This window comes from Labeo rohita, chromosome 7 (assembly GCF_022985175.1).
Source record: "Labeo rohita strain BAU-BD-2019 chromosome 7, IGBB_LRoh.1.0, whole genome shotgun sequence".
NCBI lineage: Eukaryota > Metazoa > Chordata > Actinopteri > Cypriniformes > Cyprinidae > Labeo > Labeo rohita.
The window spans coordinates 35804267-35820696 of NC_066875.1; the positions used below are offsets into that span (position 1 = coordinate 35804267).

The following is a 16430-nucleotide window of genomic DNA, read 5'->3' on the forward strand; positions in this document are numbered from 1 at the left end:
ACTGTTCAGCAAGTAAATGGAACGAAATGGGGAAGCAGTAAGACAATTGATTGGTGACGTGTGTGTGTGTGTGTGTGTGTGTGTGTGTGCTTTTGTGCTTCCAGATTCCAGATTGGTTAAAATTTATAATTTTATAACTTTTGTTTGCCACTTTACCATTAATATTACTTACAGTTTCATGCAAAAGTTTAGGAACCCCTTGCAGAATCTGTGAAAATGTGAATAATTTTAACAAAATAAGAGAGCTCATACAAAATACATGTTATTTTTTTATTTACTACTGTCATGAGTAAGATATTTTACAGAAGATGTTTACATATAGTCCACAAGACCAAAAAATACCTGAAATTATTAAAATAGCCCCCCTCAAAAGTTTGGGAACCCTTGTTTCTTAATACTGTGTGTGGTTACCTGGATGATGTACGACTGTTTTTTTTTTTTGTTTTGTGACGGTTTTTCATGAGTCCCTTGTTTGATCTGAACAGTTAAACTGAGCACTGTTCATCCATGTCCTGCAGATTCTTCAGTTTTCCAGCAGCTTTTGCATATTTGAACCTTTTCCAGCAGTGACTTTGAGGGACTCAAACACTACTATTAAAAACATTTTCACAGATTCTGCAAGGGGTTCCCAAAACTTTTGCATAAAATTGTATATTCAGGGTTAGGAGTTTGTTCCAAAACCCAAGCCATATCTAGAGACCAGAATAACATGCACACATGCCTAAACAACCTAGCAATGCATAAAATAAAAAAAATGTAGCTTATCACATTGTTTTATATATAACCAAACACTTTATTGAATATTTTTGCAATATCTTTTAATGCAAGCCATGGAAATCCTATGAGACACTGATACAGTTCTCAGCTTCTGTTCTTTAAATAAGCAGTCCTTGAAAAATGTTCCTGCGCAATTATTGGCTAAAGTGCTGTGAAATTCCTCAGGTGGATGCAGGAGAGCCCAAAATATTTACAACATTCCTCTTGCCATAATTGGAACGAAGAACTGTGTTTTCAAAGCTTCTGTCCTCTCTTCTTTTTGAACTGAAATCACCCTACAGGGGTCAACAACTGCCCACACAAAGTCCAGGAAATCAAGGACATTGAAGACAGACAGAAATCTAAAACTTTTAAACTGAAGAAACGAAAAATTAAACTGAAAAGAAACTGGATAAGACAGACATGGAGAAAGAGAGTAAGAGAGAGTTTGTGATAGCTGAGAAGGTATATGCAGAACAAACAGTCAAGTGTCTAGCATGCAAGTCACTGTGCTCCAGCATGTGACAAAAAACCTGACTGCTCATTCCTTGTATTCTGAGATGCACACACATACACACACACACTGAAGAAATTCAGGGCTGATAAGACAATACAAAATTCTCTTTAGATTTTTTTACATTTGAGCTCTAATGGCCACATACACACTGGAGATTAATACAATTGTCACTTACGGTCACTTATGGTGCTTAATTGTTTACTTTGAATGGAGTGAGGTCAAGTGTTGCAAAGGTCTGTTGTGCCGTGTCACTGGCATTGCTCACGGCAGAAGTTGCAAACTAATCAACATTTCAAGCGAAAATGCAAGCTTGACTGCCTTATGCAAACACAATAGTGTAGATTATAGCCAATCACATTCATGAAACACCAGAAAAGTAATGTGATTGGCTGATGTCACTATGAGAGCTGCGTCAGTACCAAGCTTTAGCCACACCCTCCCTCAAGCGTAGATGCCGACGCTCCGTGTGAATGTACCGTTAATGTTAGGGCTGCACAATATATCGCATACGTCATTAAAGCGGGTTCTGTAATCAGCAGTAAACCTCCATCACGTGCGTGCTTTCAGATAGAACAGCATCAATATACAGAGCCGTAGTTCACCAACATCTGAAAAGCATGTGTAAATACCAAATTTAATAACGTTTTTACTTAAAACTCACTTCATAACTTCAGTCGAGTGATTGAAATAAATCCTTCTGTGAGATGATATGGCTTCTTACACAGAATAAGGCACACAAAATATTTTATAGCATTCTAAGCAGTAATAAAAGCAATGTCGAATAGCACTGCATTATTATAATAATTTTCATTATAATACAGTAAATAAGTCGTCAGGTAAACCATATATTGTTCAATAAACTGAATGGTTTACCTCGATTACAACTAATGTTAGATTATTTTTATTTTACATATTTCTTTTTTGCCCTCATAGTTATAGACGTGAATGCCATTATCGCTGTTGCATGTGATCTTTCTCTCAGCAATCTTATCCTGTCATTATATATGCAGAAGTATTTGAGCTAGGTTTCTGCTGGCCATTCATATAAAACACGTCTTTGCACCTAAAGCCTGGAATACACTACACGATTTTCCGCAGATTTACAATCTTGAGAATTCGATGCTAGTTGTTGAAAGTCAGAGCCAGTCTGCAAATTTGAGTTGCCAGATTCCACTGAAAATCACGTAGCGTATGATGGTGACAGACTCCGATTTTTTAGTTTCAGACTTCGATTCTATCCAGGCGGAGGATATTAAACATGTTTGATATTTTCAGCCGGTTTTAGAACGCATATAGCTTTCATTTGTCAAGCGTCTCCTAGCAACAAGGCACACGTTTCTGCATCAAATGCAAAAGTTGCCATGCCAACCTGCTACTGGAAACAAAATCTCGCAACGCTTGCCCCGCCTCTGTGGTCTTCTGATTGGTCACTGTTGTGACAGCCATTTGCTCCAACACTGCACAGCAATACCACTAAAATGTTGTTAAAAATTAACTACATAAAAACTAAAATGGTTGTCCCTTTCACCAGGTATGTAAAAATCACATCCTTTTGGTAGTTGTAGTCTTTATTCTTTGTGTTAAAGCCAGGACACACCAAGACGACGGTCGGCCATCAGTCAACATCAGGCCGTCGGCCAGCGTCTGTCAGGCTAGTTTGTTTGTTGTGTTCCACACATTGGCGGCAGTTTGCCCAATTCAACATGCTGAATCATCGTCCGGGCTGTTGGCATGAGTGAGAAGTCTGATTGGATGTTCAGTTTAGTGAACGAGTCGATGCCCGAGCATTAAAGCGAAAGTGATGAAAACGAGCAAGTAAATGAAGGTGGCACAAACAGAAGACTGTTGTAGTGCTACCTGATCTTACCCAAGCATTCCAAAATGTGAACATTCTCATAACAACACGAACCCCTTAAAATAAAGGAAGTTATAGACATAACTGATATTCAAAATAGTAAGTACTGCTTTGTTTACATTTCATATATATGCGTTTATCTCATATATCCTTGTTTCGGTTTCTCCATTTGAAATATGAATATATACTATTAAAAGCTGCTGATATTGACAACTAAATCTTCTCACGCAAGCTCAGAATGCACATGTAAAGGGTGGGACACACCAAGTCGACTTCAAAGAACTAGCGTCAATGAAAGCTGACAGTATTGTCACCTCGCATCGACAGTGTCTGGACAAAAAGCTGTTCTTAAACACACCACACAGACTACAGCCGACAGCCAAATTTACACCTGCGTGAGAGGAATTTGGTGTCTATGTCAGCAGCTTTTAATAGTATATATTCGTCATTCAAAAGGAGAAACTGAAACAAAGATGTACGAGATAAACGCAGATATATAGGGCTGCACGATTAATTGAAGGTGATTGTCATGCACATTTTTTCAGTAAAGCCAGTTGTGTAATCAGTGGTAATCAGCACCAGCAGGTGCTTTCAGATGGAGCAGCATTTAGTACACAGAGCCGTAGTTCACTGAAAAGCTACGCTATATTGCAGACAAATTTAATTGCGCGATTATAAAATCAAAAGAAATCGTTTCCGGGCACTGATTCGTTTTTCGAAACTCGGCTTCCAATCACAGTTCTCACTTTCCCCAACAGCCCTGACGGCCCCAACGCCAATTCAACATGTTGAATCAGGCAAACTCTTGCCAACATGAGCCCAACGAGAGCTGACGTGTGGAACACACCAAACAAACTAGCCCGACGGCCTGATGAAAGTCAATGGCCAGCCGTTGGCTTGGAGTGTCCCGGCCCTTAGTTTGCAGTTGGCTGTCTGTGCAGTGTGTTCAAGTGCAGTTTTTGGTCCAGACACTGGCGACGCAAGGCGACAACACGTCGGCTTTCATAGCTGCAAGTTCTTTGAATTAGTCTTAATGTGTCCCAGCCTTTACAGGAAACAGAAGGTAGTAGAAATAGGAATTACTAACCTGTTTGGTAATTTGCTGTTATTTGTGACCTAGTGTATGAATTATGAAAGTGTATGAATTAACTGTGCACAAATAGATTAAAAAAAAGTGCATTTAGACAATAGATACCTGTTTCATGACCGTTTTGAATTTTCCATTTTCCACAAGTTGGAATGATTTTTTTAAAGTCTTCATGAATGTCTGCAAGATACTTTGGTTAAAATTCCTCAATGGTCATGTAAAACAACACCCTTTTTACCTGTCAAAAACAGCTCTTTTTACAGTGACCCTCTTAGGTGAATGTCTCTTTAAATGATAATGAGCTACTGCTTATCCCGCCCCTCTCTTCTGTTTTTTGTATATTCGGTGGTGCGTACCATCAAAATCTAAACAAATGTCTTACATCCAACTACAAAACACCAGCACTGCTTACGAGATATTGTTGTCGCTACAGCTGGTAGAGCACAAAAATAATGTCGGACAGCGTACAACTGGCTGAGGGCAGAAATATGTTATTATGAGACAGACTGTCAGCAGTCGTGGGCGAGGCCTGAGCAATATAATGTTACACTGCTCAGAAAAACACCTGTTTTGGTTTTTTGGGGAGATTTAAAAATGAAGCAAATGGATTTTTATCATTGTAAAAGTAAATTTTGCATTCAGTATCCACTTTAAAACTTCTAGATATCTTGGAAAGGATGAGTGGCAAAGGACCAAGGAATGGCAGACTGATTTTTCTGTCTTCTATGTGCGCATTATGCTACAAGGCTTAACCATTGGAATGTAATCACAAGTCCTGACGTGTGTGATCATTACGAAACTGCCACTCACTTCTTCTATAGAGCAATAAAAACTACTTGTCCACTACAGACTGCATAAAACGATTTCGATTACTAGCCATAAACAAACTGTTGATATGAAATGACCAAAATAATCAAATAATTATAGTCTGTGCTGAGCAGTGGTGGAGGCAGCACAGTCTGGTGAAACTGACTCACTAAGGCAGGCCAGCCCAAGCTGTCTCAGCATTCTCGATCTCTCTGATACACACACAGACACACACACACACACACACACACACAATTCAGACCTAGAGCCTCAGAAGTCTTGTTAGATGTGTCTTCATATGAGGCCAAATATAGTTCTCATACACTTAGGAGTTTTATTTAAATACTATGTAATTACAGCCTGTGCACACGTTGCATGAGACCATCAACTATCACATGGACACAATATAACACAGACAGCCCATGGTACAAATGCTGATACCAATTCACGCTGTTTCTCCTAACAAAACACACACTGTTTTTGTGATAAACAAGTCACATTTGTTGGCAGCTGTGCTACAAAAAACTGAAAAATTCAGCCTTTAGAAAAAAGTACTAAAATACAGATATTAGGATGTGAAACCTGTTTATGTCAACAGATTAAAAGTAAGCCACTATCGGATGCATTTGAGCTTAAAATGAGAGGCATTAAAAAAGGCAACAAAAAAAGCTTAAACAAACATCTAAACTGAGGAGATAAGAAAAAAGACAGTGAAAACGGTGATCAGGAGCCAGAAAGGGAAAGCAATCTCAGCCAACCATTAAAAAAAAAAATGTTATCGATTAACTTGTTTACAGTTTATTGAGCCATGTCTGGCAGTGTTGTTCCATCCATTACAAGGCACCTAAAAGCACATCAAAATGTGAAAGGCCCTCCACTGTCCTCAGGAAACACAGAGAGAACACACAGCCCATTAGCCCCGCATAGCCAATTAGCTAACAACAGTGATGTACCCTTGCTTTACTACACAACTTGACCTTACACAGTATGATATATGAGAAGTCTCTGCATTACTTAAGCCCTTCCAACGTGAAGTGATGGTAATAGTTCAGGAGAAATATAGGCTCTATAACTGACCACTGTGTGCTGCACACACTTACTTGTGGTAAACAAAACAAACAAACAAAAAAGACCTGGGATAGTTTGAAAGGATACAGGTCTTATATATGACCCTGGATCGCAAAACCAGTCATAAGGGTCAATTTTTTAAAATTGAGATTTATACATCATCTGAAGCTTGAATAAATAAGTTTTCCATTGATCCTCATTACTATATGCCCTTTACTTTTGAGGTTCATATGTACTTTCTATTATTATTAAATAGAGTACTTTTATATCCAAATTCTATTTATTTATTTATTTATTTTTCTTCTCCCTGAAATTATTTATTCTAAAAATTTCAAGCAGATTTGGATTATATTACATCTGATTTAATTTTATGCTTAATTGACATGAAATAATATCACAATACCAAAAATAGCCCTAAAATTATTACCCATAATTTTCTTTAAACAAATTCTTACTTTTTTTTTTTTCACTTCTAGAACATTTCCTAAAAATATGAACTATCCAAAGATATTGTTTATTATTGTATATTATTTCAAATGCATCTTTTTAATCTAAGTGTGAATGATTCAATCATGGTTACTTTAATTAGTTTATTTACTTGTGCTTGTAATTTTTTCACAATGTCTCTCCAAACACTTAGTCCACTTGAATGCCTCCCCTTTCTTACATCAAAATATGCAAGGAAATATCTGCTGATACTTCATAATTTTAACCATAAGATAATTTTTTATATCTTATTATGGCCATGCAAAAAAGAAAAATAATACACAAACGTTACATTTCTTCCCATTTTTCTTTAGTTGGTCAGCAATTAGCTCTACTGTCTTGTTATGCACATGAATTACATAATAAAGAAAACACCTCCTTGTCTTTTTAGGCAAAACTAGTCTTATCAGACTGGTGTCAAATAATAATACAATGACTAAACACGCAAACATTACCAAGGCTAGGCAGGCTGCTCACAATGTCCTCATTCTGCAAATGAACATCCCATTAGAGGGTGTGAGAATATGAAGTTGTTATCAATGCGCCCCACACAACCCCGCTAGCACCAAAATTAGCATCACACAGCTTTACTCTCCAAGCAATATGTAAAACAAACTAGTCACCAAGTAACAGGAGCTGGATTAAATTAGTGATTGGTAGCAGTATTGAAAAAACACAGTTGACAGATGCAGGTCAACTATGTGGAAAGTTAGGAGAAAAGGTACACTTAAATTTACTGTGCTGAGGAATGACACATTATGCTCTCTACAATCTGTGTACTTGCTCAAGACATTGTGAATCTTATGATCGTTCAGCAGCCTAATGATCACAGATCAAATTCACTGCAGATCTTCACTGTAAACAGCTTTAGTTGAGTCATGATGCCTTGACATAGATGATGCTGTCATATGGGTAGATGACATTAAAAATAACTCAAAGAGAATAAATATAGGCAATGAAAGGAAAGTAAAGCTAAACCAACTAATCTAAAATATTACTGGTTTCCTCTCATAACATCCTTTTCAAAATGTCAACCATTTCTGTCAGACTTTCTGACATTCAGCTGAAATCTGTGGTTTGTATCTCAATCTGGTTAAAAAGTTGAAACTCCACAAGAAGTGTGTTAATTTGGTGACAACTTAATTTGGTTTTCACATGCAACTTTTAACTCATTTTTCCCCATAACTAGTCATGTCCAAAACAAACGTGTCATCAAGCTCTGACGCAGAATCACATCTGAGGAAAAAGCAAAATGCCAATTGTTTTGAGAAGTTAAAAGCCCGGGTTACTTCCTTAAATACAATGAACAGCAACAACACAACACAATACAGTGTTCACGTTTCTTTTGGTTTGTTTTCAAATAAAGAGCGTTATTCATTATGCTCAAATATCCGCCTGCTCTCCGGGAGCCATGCAGGGGCACATGTGAGAGGAATACTAACTAAAACTTTCTCTAAACCGCTACTGAGCACCTACTTTACCAGCCTGACAACTTGAATGGAAGATTTCCTGGCAAGTCTCTGAAGTAAGAAGTTGAGGGAACAAGGAGAACAGCCTCTCCGGGAACCTTTGAACCAAAATGTCACGGCATACGCCGAGCCCGGTAGCCTCCGGTGCGGTTAATGAAGACTTACCGTAGTGTTGGCCCGATGCAGTTAGTGTCTGTGCTCTCAATCTCACGCAGGATTCGCTCGTGCTCTGCCGCTATCTCGGCGCTCGCCATCTTCCATATCCTCGCGACGCGCTCTAGAAAACACAGCGCCCAGAGTGAGAAAGGGGGAAAATACTGGAGCTTTTACTTCCGGTATTACTGCTGAACGACTAATTACGGCAAAATAAGTTTTAGAGTGAACAAAACAAAATTGTATTTATTTGTAATACTTCAATGGAAACATATAGAGGAGACATTTAAATTAAAAGTCCCTTTTTATTATAGAATTTTGAACATTTTATAGTAGCAAAGTATAAAAAGACAAATAAAGTCAGGCCACTGAATGAAGAAAATGTGTTTATATTAATGACTGAATATATTATACTACATGAGAATAATGAAGTTAATTATTACAACCTCTGCGTAACATCAACTCAAAACACAAACCCTGTATTGCAAGACAGCGACATCTTGTGCTTCATGTACTAAACACATTGTGTTAGGATATTAATAGTAGACATGGACATTATTCAGGATATTGGGCTGGACGAAATGCCCAAAATTGATATCACGTTATGTTTCTTAATTTCGGTCAATACGATATCGATTAAACAATATTTTAAAAGCCTCAACACCCACAACGGTTCCTACAAACTTCTGGAAAAATATTTCATTTATCATAAATAAGTCATATATTATATTTTATAAATAAAAACAGTACAAATTAGTGCTGACAAACGATTAATCGCGATTTATCTTATCCAAAATAAAAGTTTTGTTTACATAATATATACGTGTGTACGGTGTGTATTTATTATGTGCATATAAATACACACATACAGCATTTATTTTAAAAATATTTACGTATATTTACACGTGTTTTTGTATATATATTCATATTTTTATATAGGCTACATATTTTTAATATATAAACAACATATGTTTGTTAAATATATGCATGCATCTTAAATATGATATATGCAGTTTTGTCAGGCTCTCTAAGTTTTTGTATACATAATATGTGTGTGTGTGTGTGTGTGTGTGTGTGTTGTGTATATTATGTACATATAAAGACACACACATACAGTATATATTTTGAAAATATTTACATGTACTTACATGTACAGTGGGTACGGAAAGTATTCAGAGCCCCTTAAATTTTTCACTCTTTGTTATATTGCAGCCATTTGCTAAAATCATTTGAGTTCATTTTTTTTTTTCCTCATTAATGTACACACAGCACCCCATATTGACAGAAAAACACAGAATTGTTGACATTTTGGCAGATTTATTAAAAAAGAAAAACTGAAATATCACATGGTCCTAAGTATTCAGACCCTTTGCTGTGACACTCATATATTTAACTCAGGTGCTGTCCATTTCTTCTGATCATCCTTGAGATGGGTCTACACCTTCATTTGAGTCCAGCTGTGTTTGATTATACTGATTGGACTTGATTAGGAAAGCCACACACCTGTCTATATAAGACCTTACAGCTCACAGTGCATGTCAGAGCAAATGAGAATCATGAGGTCAAAGGAACTGCCTGAACTGCCAGAGACAGAATTGTGGCAAGGCACAGATCTGGCCAAGGTTACAAAAAAATTCTGCTGCAATTAAGGTTCCTAAGAGCACAGTGGCCTCCATAATCCTTAAATGGAAGACGTTTGGGACGACCAGAACCCTTCCTAGAGCTGGCCGTCCGGCCAAACTGAGCTGTCGGGGGAGAAGAGCCTTGGTGAGAGAGGTAAAGAAGAACCCAGAGATCACTGTGGCTGAGCTCCAGAGATGCAGTCGGGAGATGGGAGAAAGTTGTAGAAAGTCAACCATCACTGCAGCCCTCCACCAGTCGGGGCTTTATGGCAGAGTGGCCCAACGGATCCTCTCCTCAGTGCAAGACACATGAAAGCCCGCATGGAGTTTGCTAAAAAACACCTGAAGGACTCCAAGATGGTGAGAAATAAGATTCTCTGGTCTGATGAGACCAAGATAGAACTTTTTGGCCTTAATTCTAAGCGGTATGTGTGGAGAAAACCAGGCACTGCTCATCACCTGTCCAATACAGTCCCAACAGTGAAGCATGGTGGTGGCAGCATCATGCTGTGGGGGTGTTTTTCAGCTGCAGGGACAGGACGACTGGTTGCAATCGAGGGAAAGATGAATGCGACCAAGTACAGGGATATCCTGGACGAAAACCTTCTCCAGAGTGCTCAGGACCTCAGACTGGGCCGAAGGTTTACCTTCCAACAAGACAATGACCCTAAGCACACAGCTAAAATAATGAAGGAGTGGCTTCACAACAACTCCGGGACTGTTCTTGAATAGCCCAGCCAGAGCCTTGACTTAAACCCAATTAAGCATCTCTGGAGAGACATAAAAATGGCTGTCCACCACTGATCTATAATACAGAACATTATATATAGATCAGTGCTGTCCACCAACGTTTACCATCCAACCTGACAGAACTGGAGAGGATCTGCAAGGAGGAATGACAGAGGATCCTCAAATCCAGGTGTGAAAAACTTGTTGCATCTTTCCCAAAAAGACTCATGGCTGTATTAGATCAAAAGGGTGCTTCTACTAAATACTGAGCAAAGGGTCTGAATACTTAGGACCATGTGATATTTCAGTTTTTCTTTTTTAATAAATCTGCAAAAATGTCAACAATTCTGTGTTTTTTTTGTCAATATGGGGTGCTGTGTGTACATTAATGAGGAAAAAAATGAACTTAAATGATTTTAGCAAATGGCTGCAATATAACAAAGAGTGAGAAATTTAAGGGGGTCTGAATACTTTCCGTACCCACTGTATATATTTATATTCATATAATTTATATTATAATAACATATAAATATATTTAATATATAAACATAACACTTTTTTAAGTGTATACATGGATGTGTTTGTATTTATATATACATAATAAATATACACAGCACACACACACATATTATGTACACAAAAAAAAAAATCATTATTTTATATATTTTTTTAATTTTGGATTTATTTATTTTCAATTCCACAACGCGCTATCAACTGTCATTAACTGCTGAAAAGTGTCAGTTGTCCATAACAACACTTTATAACTGACCACTCACCCATAAAACAAAAATTTAAAAAAATAATAAATAAATAAATAATAATGATAAAATTATTTCAACTGTGGTAAACAATTAGTTCAGTTCAGCAATTATTTGTGAACTGGGTTTTCTGTTAATTTCTTTAGGGCCAAAACGGTTTAATAAAAACAACAACACATTTGTTTAATTCTATGTCTTTTATTTCACCTTTGTTCTTTAATAATAATAATTTAATAATTTTTTTAATAATTAATATTTTTTTTGTTTTTCACATTGTTTAGTGTTCCTGCACTGTGTGTGAGTTGGAAGTGAATTGTTGTTGCGCTTCTACTCCACACAGCACGGGTGCGTCTCAGGACAGCAGCAGGAATCCAAACACAACCAGTCCAAACACCAGAGACCCAGATCACCCGGAAGACTGTACGTAGGACGCCGACAGACTCCAGAAATCGGTAGGTAACTCGATATCTGACTCGATAGTTAGAATGTTAATAATTAAATAATGTACGAAGCGATGTTGAAAACACTACAAAGCAGGAGCGAAACTTTAAAAAGTTAGTAACCCGAGGTCGTCGCACAGTATAACCTCTTTTTAAAGTTTTGGGGTGGCACTGAGCCTCAAAATTGTAAACAGAAGTTTCCCGTTGATCTCCGTTTTAATATGTGACCGTGTGAGAACACAACCTTATCTTAAAATGTAATAATTATGGTTGCCATCATGATAAGAAACTCGACAAACATACGATGAGTAGCTGGGCATTTGCAGTGCTAAATTTAAAAACCCTGTTATTGTTATGTTTATTGTTGAATAATGTATTGTATTTATCTGAAATCAACTCTGAGAAATACGTCTGTCAGTTTACACCATAAACGATCGAGACGGTAAAGTCTGTGTGAGTTCAGACCATAACAGTTTTTTCTGTTGTTGTTGTTTTGTTTTTTTGGTGGTGGTGGCTCAAGAGTGTAATGCTGCGCAACAGTGTTGCCTGTATTAATCATGAAGTAATGCACTTTTTGCTTCATCTTCACCAGTAGCTTAAGAGGTTATATGGTTGATCCTGCCTATGCTCTTAGTTCATCTGTTTGAGGATAAGCCATTTCATAATGTGAAACTGAAAATATACAACCATGACTTAGAGTAAAAAGTTAGTACAGTACCAAATGTTTCCATTTACTTAAACAGCGAATTTAGAAATGTGCATAAACGAAAATGTAATTAACTGACTTTTTCCTTTAACTTGCAGTTTAACCATGGCACATATGTTTAGTATCTCCGACAATGAGTCGGAGACAGAGACACCGGAAGACTGTGAGGTCTCGGACCAGACCAAAAATAACAGTGGATCACTGCAGACACAGCAGCATCTCACTATTTCTGAAAGGCTGAAAGGTAAGTAGTCAGTCTCTAGGGCCTGTAGGATGGTTACAAGAACACACGTCATTTCTGTTGTATCCTGGATACACAGCACAGCAGACCACAATTACAAGCAAATACAAGAATGTAGTTCATTGCTCGTAACATAATTTTTCATTTGAATAAACTCTGTGTTGGCATTAGTTTTATCTTTTAAAGCCAATAATGAAACAAATGTATTTCACATGAAGAAATACTTAAGATGTATTCAAATATAAGGTCTGATCTGATCAGACAAGTGTCATTCAATATAAAATGTCATTGTAGGAGAACAACTGGGGAGACACAGGAATCTTTCGATGAATGATGAGGACCTGTTGGAGACCGGGGCAGCAGATGAAGGCGATTTGCTTGATCCATTCAGGCGCAGATCTCGCTCCGCTCCTCCTGCTTTGTGGGCAGCTAAGAAATACGGCCAACAGCTAAGGAGAATGAGTGACGAGTTTGACGTCCTCCTTGATAAAGGGGTAAGCAAACATTTATTTGGCATAACATGAACAGAGGAAGGTTTGGATTATCAAAAATGTACACTAGTTCCATTAAAGGAGACCTATTATGCTCCTTTTTACAAATATGTAATATAAGTCTCCGGTGTCCCAAGACGTTTTAGCTCAAAATACCCCACAGATCATTTATTATATAATTTGGATAATGCCTATTTTGAGTAGAAGCAAAAACACGTGTTGTCATGTTTTCGTGCATGTCTCTTTAAATGCAAATAAGCTGCTGCTCAAAATAGGGCTGTGCCTTATTGCAGTCTATTGGTCTGAAATCATAAGTTTTAAACCATATTAGTTTAAACTTCTGATATACGCACACACACAGAAAGTCACAAAGCATGTGAGTACTAAGTTCTCTTTCATGTCTTATTGCGCTTAACCTGTCAAATACACACGTTTATGTTAAAAACACACAGGAGTTACAAAAATAGTCTGTTATGGCTGTGAAGGTAAACAACTGGGAAAGAAATCGCATGTTTATATTAGATCTGTGTGGTGGCAATGTAATGTACAGTAAAAAAATCATTAAATCCAGTGTTCTCTTGTCTCCTCTGAGGCTGGGACTCTAAATAGTGTTCTGTGCTCTATGCCACTTATTGAACAATGGAAATTAAAAGCGTTTTTCTTACCTTAAATCTCTTACAGATGAAGAGGGTGAAGAGTGCAGGAACAACACGTCAGATGCGGCAATCCCCCAGCTGGTTGGCTTTTCTTTGGAGTCACAAAGAGTCTGATGCTGAGTCGCGCCCCGCAGAGTGATTGACAGTGAATGAATAATGGAAGAGGAGAGAAAAGAGGACTACTGTACATAACAATTAGTTGCAGAAGAAATGGATGCGCTGCTGTGAAGAGAAGGAATAAGTCCATTGACTGATTTTAAACCCTTTTTTTTATGAACTGCACTGGGACCCTTGACTGTTAAAAGGCACGATCGGTTTCTCGCTGGCAAGTGCTAGCCCTGCAAAGATGACAAAACCAGAGAATCTCCAACTCTGAGAATATTATGCAGTAAATCTCATGAACGTGAGAAAGCTGAATATCAGCTTGCTCAAAGCATAGACTTTCTATCATTCTGCCACATCATTTTTTTAAACTTAAGATGAAATAGTTTTTAAGAAGAACACATCAAAAGAAGTTGAAGGTATTTTATTATACATCATCTGTAAAGGACATTTTCAATGATATTTTTAGACCGTCAGCTGTACACAATCTGTATTTACTGCAGTGGGACTTTGGCCACTTTGAAAAGTCCTTTTGCTTTATTACCATCTCTGAGTCATAGAAATCTCTTGGAACTGTCTACAACCAACAACACCAATAAGCAAAAGAGCCCAAAAACCAAGGCTGGGTCTAAAAAACCCAAGAGAGCAGGGGACACAATCTTTACTGGTATTACTTGAAAATGACAGATTTTCCATGCCTTGTAATTTTCTTTTTTATTAATTCAAAACAGCATTTTATTGTGATGTCATTTTGCTATTGTTTGTAACCAACATAGCCTAATAAAAAAAAAAACAACAACTAATAAATCACTTTCAGCATGGGTTGTTCTTCTTTCTAAAGTGTAAAATATAAGTACTGTTCTTCATGTAACAGAATTTGGCAACATATCAAACTGCAGTTGTTTACTTGTGCATTAGTCATACTCTACTCCTTTGTTTTATCTGAGCTGCACCAAAAATTGTAAACAGAGGTTGAACTTAGACATACATTTAAAAAAATACTTTTGCCAGCATTACAGAGTTAGCCAACTAAATATTCTCTGAGAATATCTAAGTCTGGTTCAATATAGTAGTACTGTGGTCCAAATGGTCAAACAAAAGGTACAGCAGCAAGAGACATGTAGATTATGCTGTGGGACATAAATTTGTAAAGATGTACAATTTGCAATTTCTGTAAGTCAAAAATATATTGTGTTTTTGTCAATGAGTTTTCTTTAAGACACTTGTCTTGGATCCCAGCAGAACTTCTCTCCACAATCAAGAGCAGAGAGCCTTTCCATGTCCTCCTCGCTAATGTCAAAGTCAAAAAGGCGCCCATTTTCCTCCACACGTTCTGGCTGACATGATTTTGGCAGTACTGGAATGTTCTGTTGTACGGCCCACCTCAGCAAAACTTGAGCTGACGTCCTCCCATACTTTTTTGCTAAATCCAGAACCAAGTGGTCCGATAGTAGAAGGCCTGTTCCGAGAGACGAGTATGCCTGAAAACATACCCCTCTTTCCTTACAAAGTGCCCTCAGGTCCTTCTGAACCAGCTTTGGATGGAACTCCACCTGAAGAACTGCTGGGGGCACTTTACAGCTCTTCAGCAGCTCCTGCATGTGATCTACTGTGTAATTAGACACCCCAATGGCCCGAAATGTTCCTTCTGAGTAGAACTCCTCCAAAACTGTCCAGCTTTGAGCACGGTTTTCAGGGTTTCGCTTATCCCCCACTGGCAGCCCCTGCGTACCTGGCCAGTGAATGAGATATAGGTCAATGTAGCCCAATCCCAACTGCTCCAGGCTTCTCAAGCATCCATCTCTGGCTTTGGAGCCCTGATCTTTGGGACCCAGTTTGCTAGTAATAAAAACATCATCTCGTGATAGGCCATGCTTTGGTAGCAGGCAACGAAGAGCATGACCTAAATGTGCTTCATTACGGTACACCGCAGCAGTGTCAAAGGCACGATAACCAGCTGTCAAAGCAGCATCCACAGCATTATAAGTGTCCTCTTGACCCTGTAAACGGAAAGTGCCCAGTCCCAACAGAGGCATCCGAGTCCCAGTGTTGAGAAGTACAGATGGCTGAGAGTCAGTCATTTTGGAGACAAGGAGTAAGCCTTGATTTGGAGACTATGAAAGCTGTAGTGCACAAAGATGAAGTGATGAAGCATAGGCATTAAGAATAATATGTTCAAAATGCACTGAGAGGATAAAAATGGAGTAACAGCCACAAACTCACCCTGCAGGTTTTTTGAAAATGAAAAGACAAACAGTCGCCAGTCACTTCAACACATTAAAGGTTCAATGATCTGTTCCACGTAAATAACAATACTAACTTATCTACGTTCTACCTTTAACGTGTTCGAGATAAATTTCCTCATACAATCTTATCTAAGTGAGCTGCAGTTTTACAACCCGCTCAACCTAACTTGATCATGTGACAAAGGGGGCGGAACATATTTCTGTGGTTGGAACTCTCGTCACCATAGAGATAGCAGCGGTT

At 37.9% G+C, this 16430-nt stretch overlaps 3 protein-coding genes across 3 annotated transcripts in view; 1 reads left to right on the forward strand and 2 right to left on the reverse strand.

Annotated features, from left to right (window-relative positions):
- exoc6b (exocyst complex component 6B) overlaps positions 1 to 8372 on the reverse strand; it is a 117382-nt gene extending 109010 nt beyond the window's left edge. Inside the window, exon 1 of the mRNA XM_051114092.1 lies at positions 8211 to 8372. Within this exon, the coding sequence (XP_050970049.1) occupies positions 8211 to 8299 (89 nt within the window). The 5' untranslated portion in view covers positions 8300 to 8372. The remainder of the gene's footprint in view (positions 1 to 8210) is intronic.
- Positions 8373 to 11631: 3259 nt separating this feature from the next.
- Positions 11632 to 14695, forward strand: badb (BCL2 associated agonist of cell death b). The gene is made up of 4 exons (XM_051114120.1): positions 11632 to 11759; positions 12552 to 12697; positions 12989 to 13188; positions 13867 to 14695. Exons 2-4 carry the CDS (start codon positions 12559 to 12561, stop codon positions 13978 to 13980), a joined length of 453 nt encoding a protein of 150 aa, XP_050970077.1. The 5' UTR covers positions 11632 to 11759; positions 12552 to 12558; the 3' UTR covers positions 13981 to 14695.
- A 46-nt stretch (positions 14696 to 14741) lies between these two features.
- zgc:101765 (uncharacterized protein LOC450036 homolog) lies at positions 14742 to 16357 on the reverse strand. The gene is made up of 2 exons (XM_051114110.1): positions 16167 to 16357; positions 14742 to 16066 (listed from the first exon to the last, which is right to left on the reverse strand). The coding sequence occupies exon 2, from the start codon at positions 16022 to 16024 to the stop codon at positions 15158 to 15160; it is 867 nt and encodes a 288-aa protein (XP_050970067.1). The 5' UTR covers positions 16025 to 16066; positions 16167 to 16357; the 3' UTR covers positions 14742 to 15157.
- Positions 16358 to 16430: the final 73 nt, after the last annotated feature.

Coding starts and splice junctions, on each gene's coding strand:
- badb (XM_051114120.1), top strand. CDS start 12,559: ATGGCACATATGTTTAGTATCTCCGACAATGAGTCGGAGACAGAGACA. Junction 12,698..12,988: donor TATTTCTGAAAGGCTGAAAG/GTAAGTAGTCAG, acceptor ATGTCATTGTAG/GAGAACAACTGGGGAGACAC. Junction 13,189..13,866: donor ACGTCCTCCTTGATAAAGGG/GTAAGCAAACAT, acceptor AATCTCTTACAG/ATGAAGAGGGTGAAGAGTGC.
- zgc:101765 (XM_051114110.1), bottom strand. CDS start 16,024: ATGACTGACTCTCAGCCATCTGTACTTCTCAACACTGGGACTCGGATG.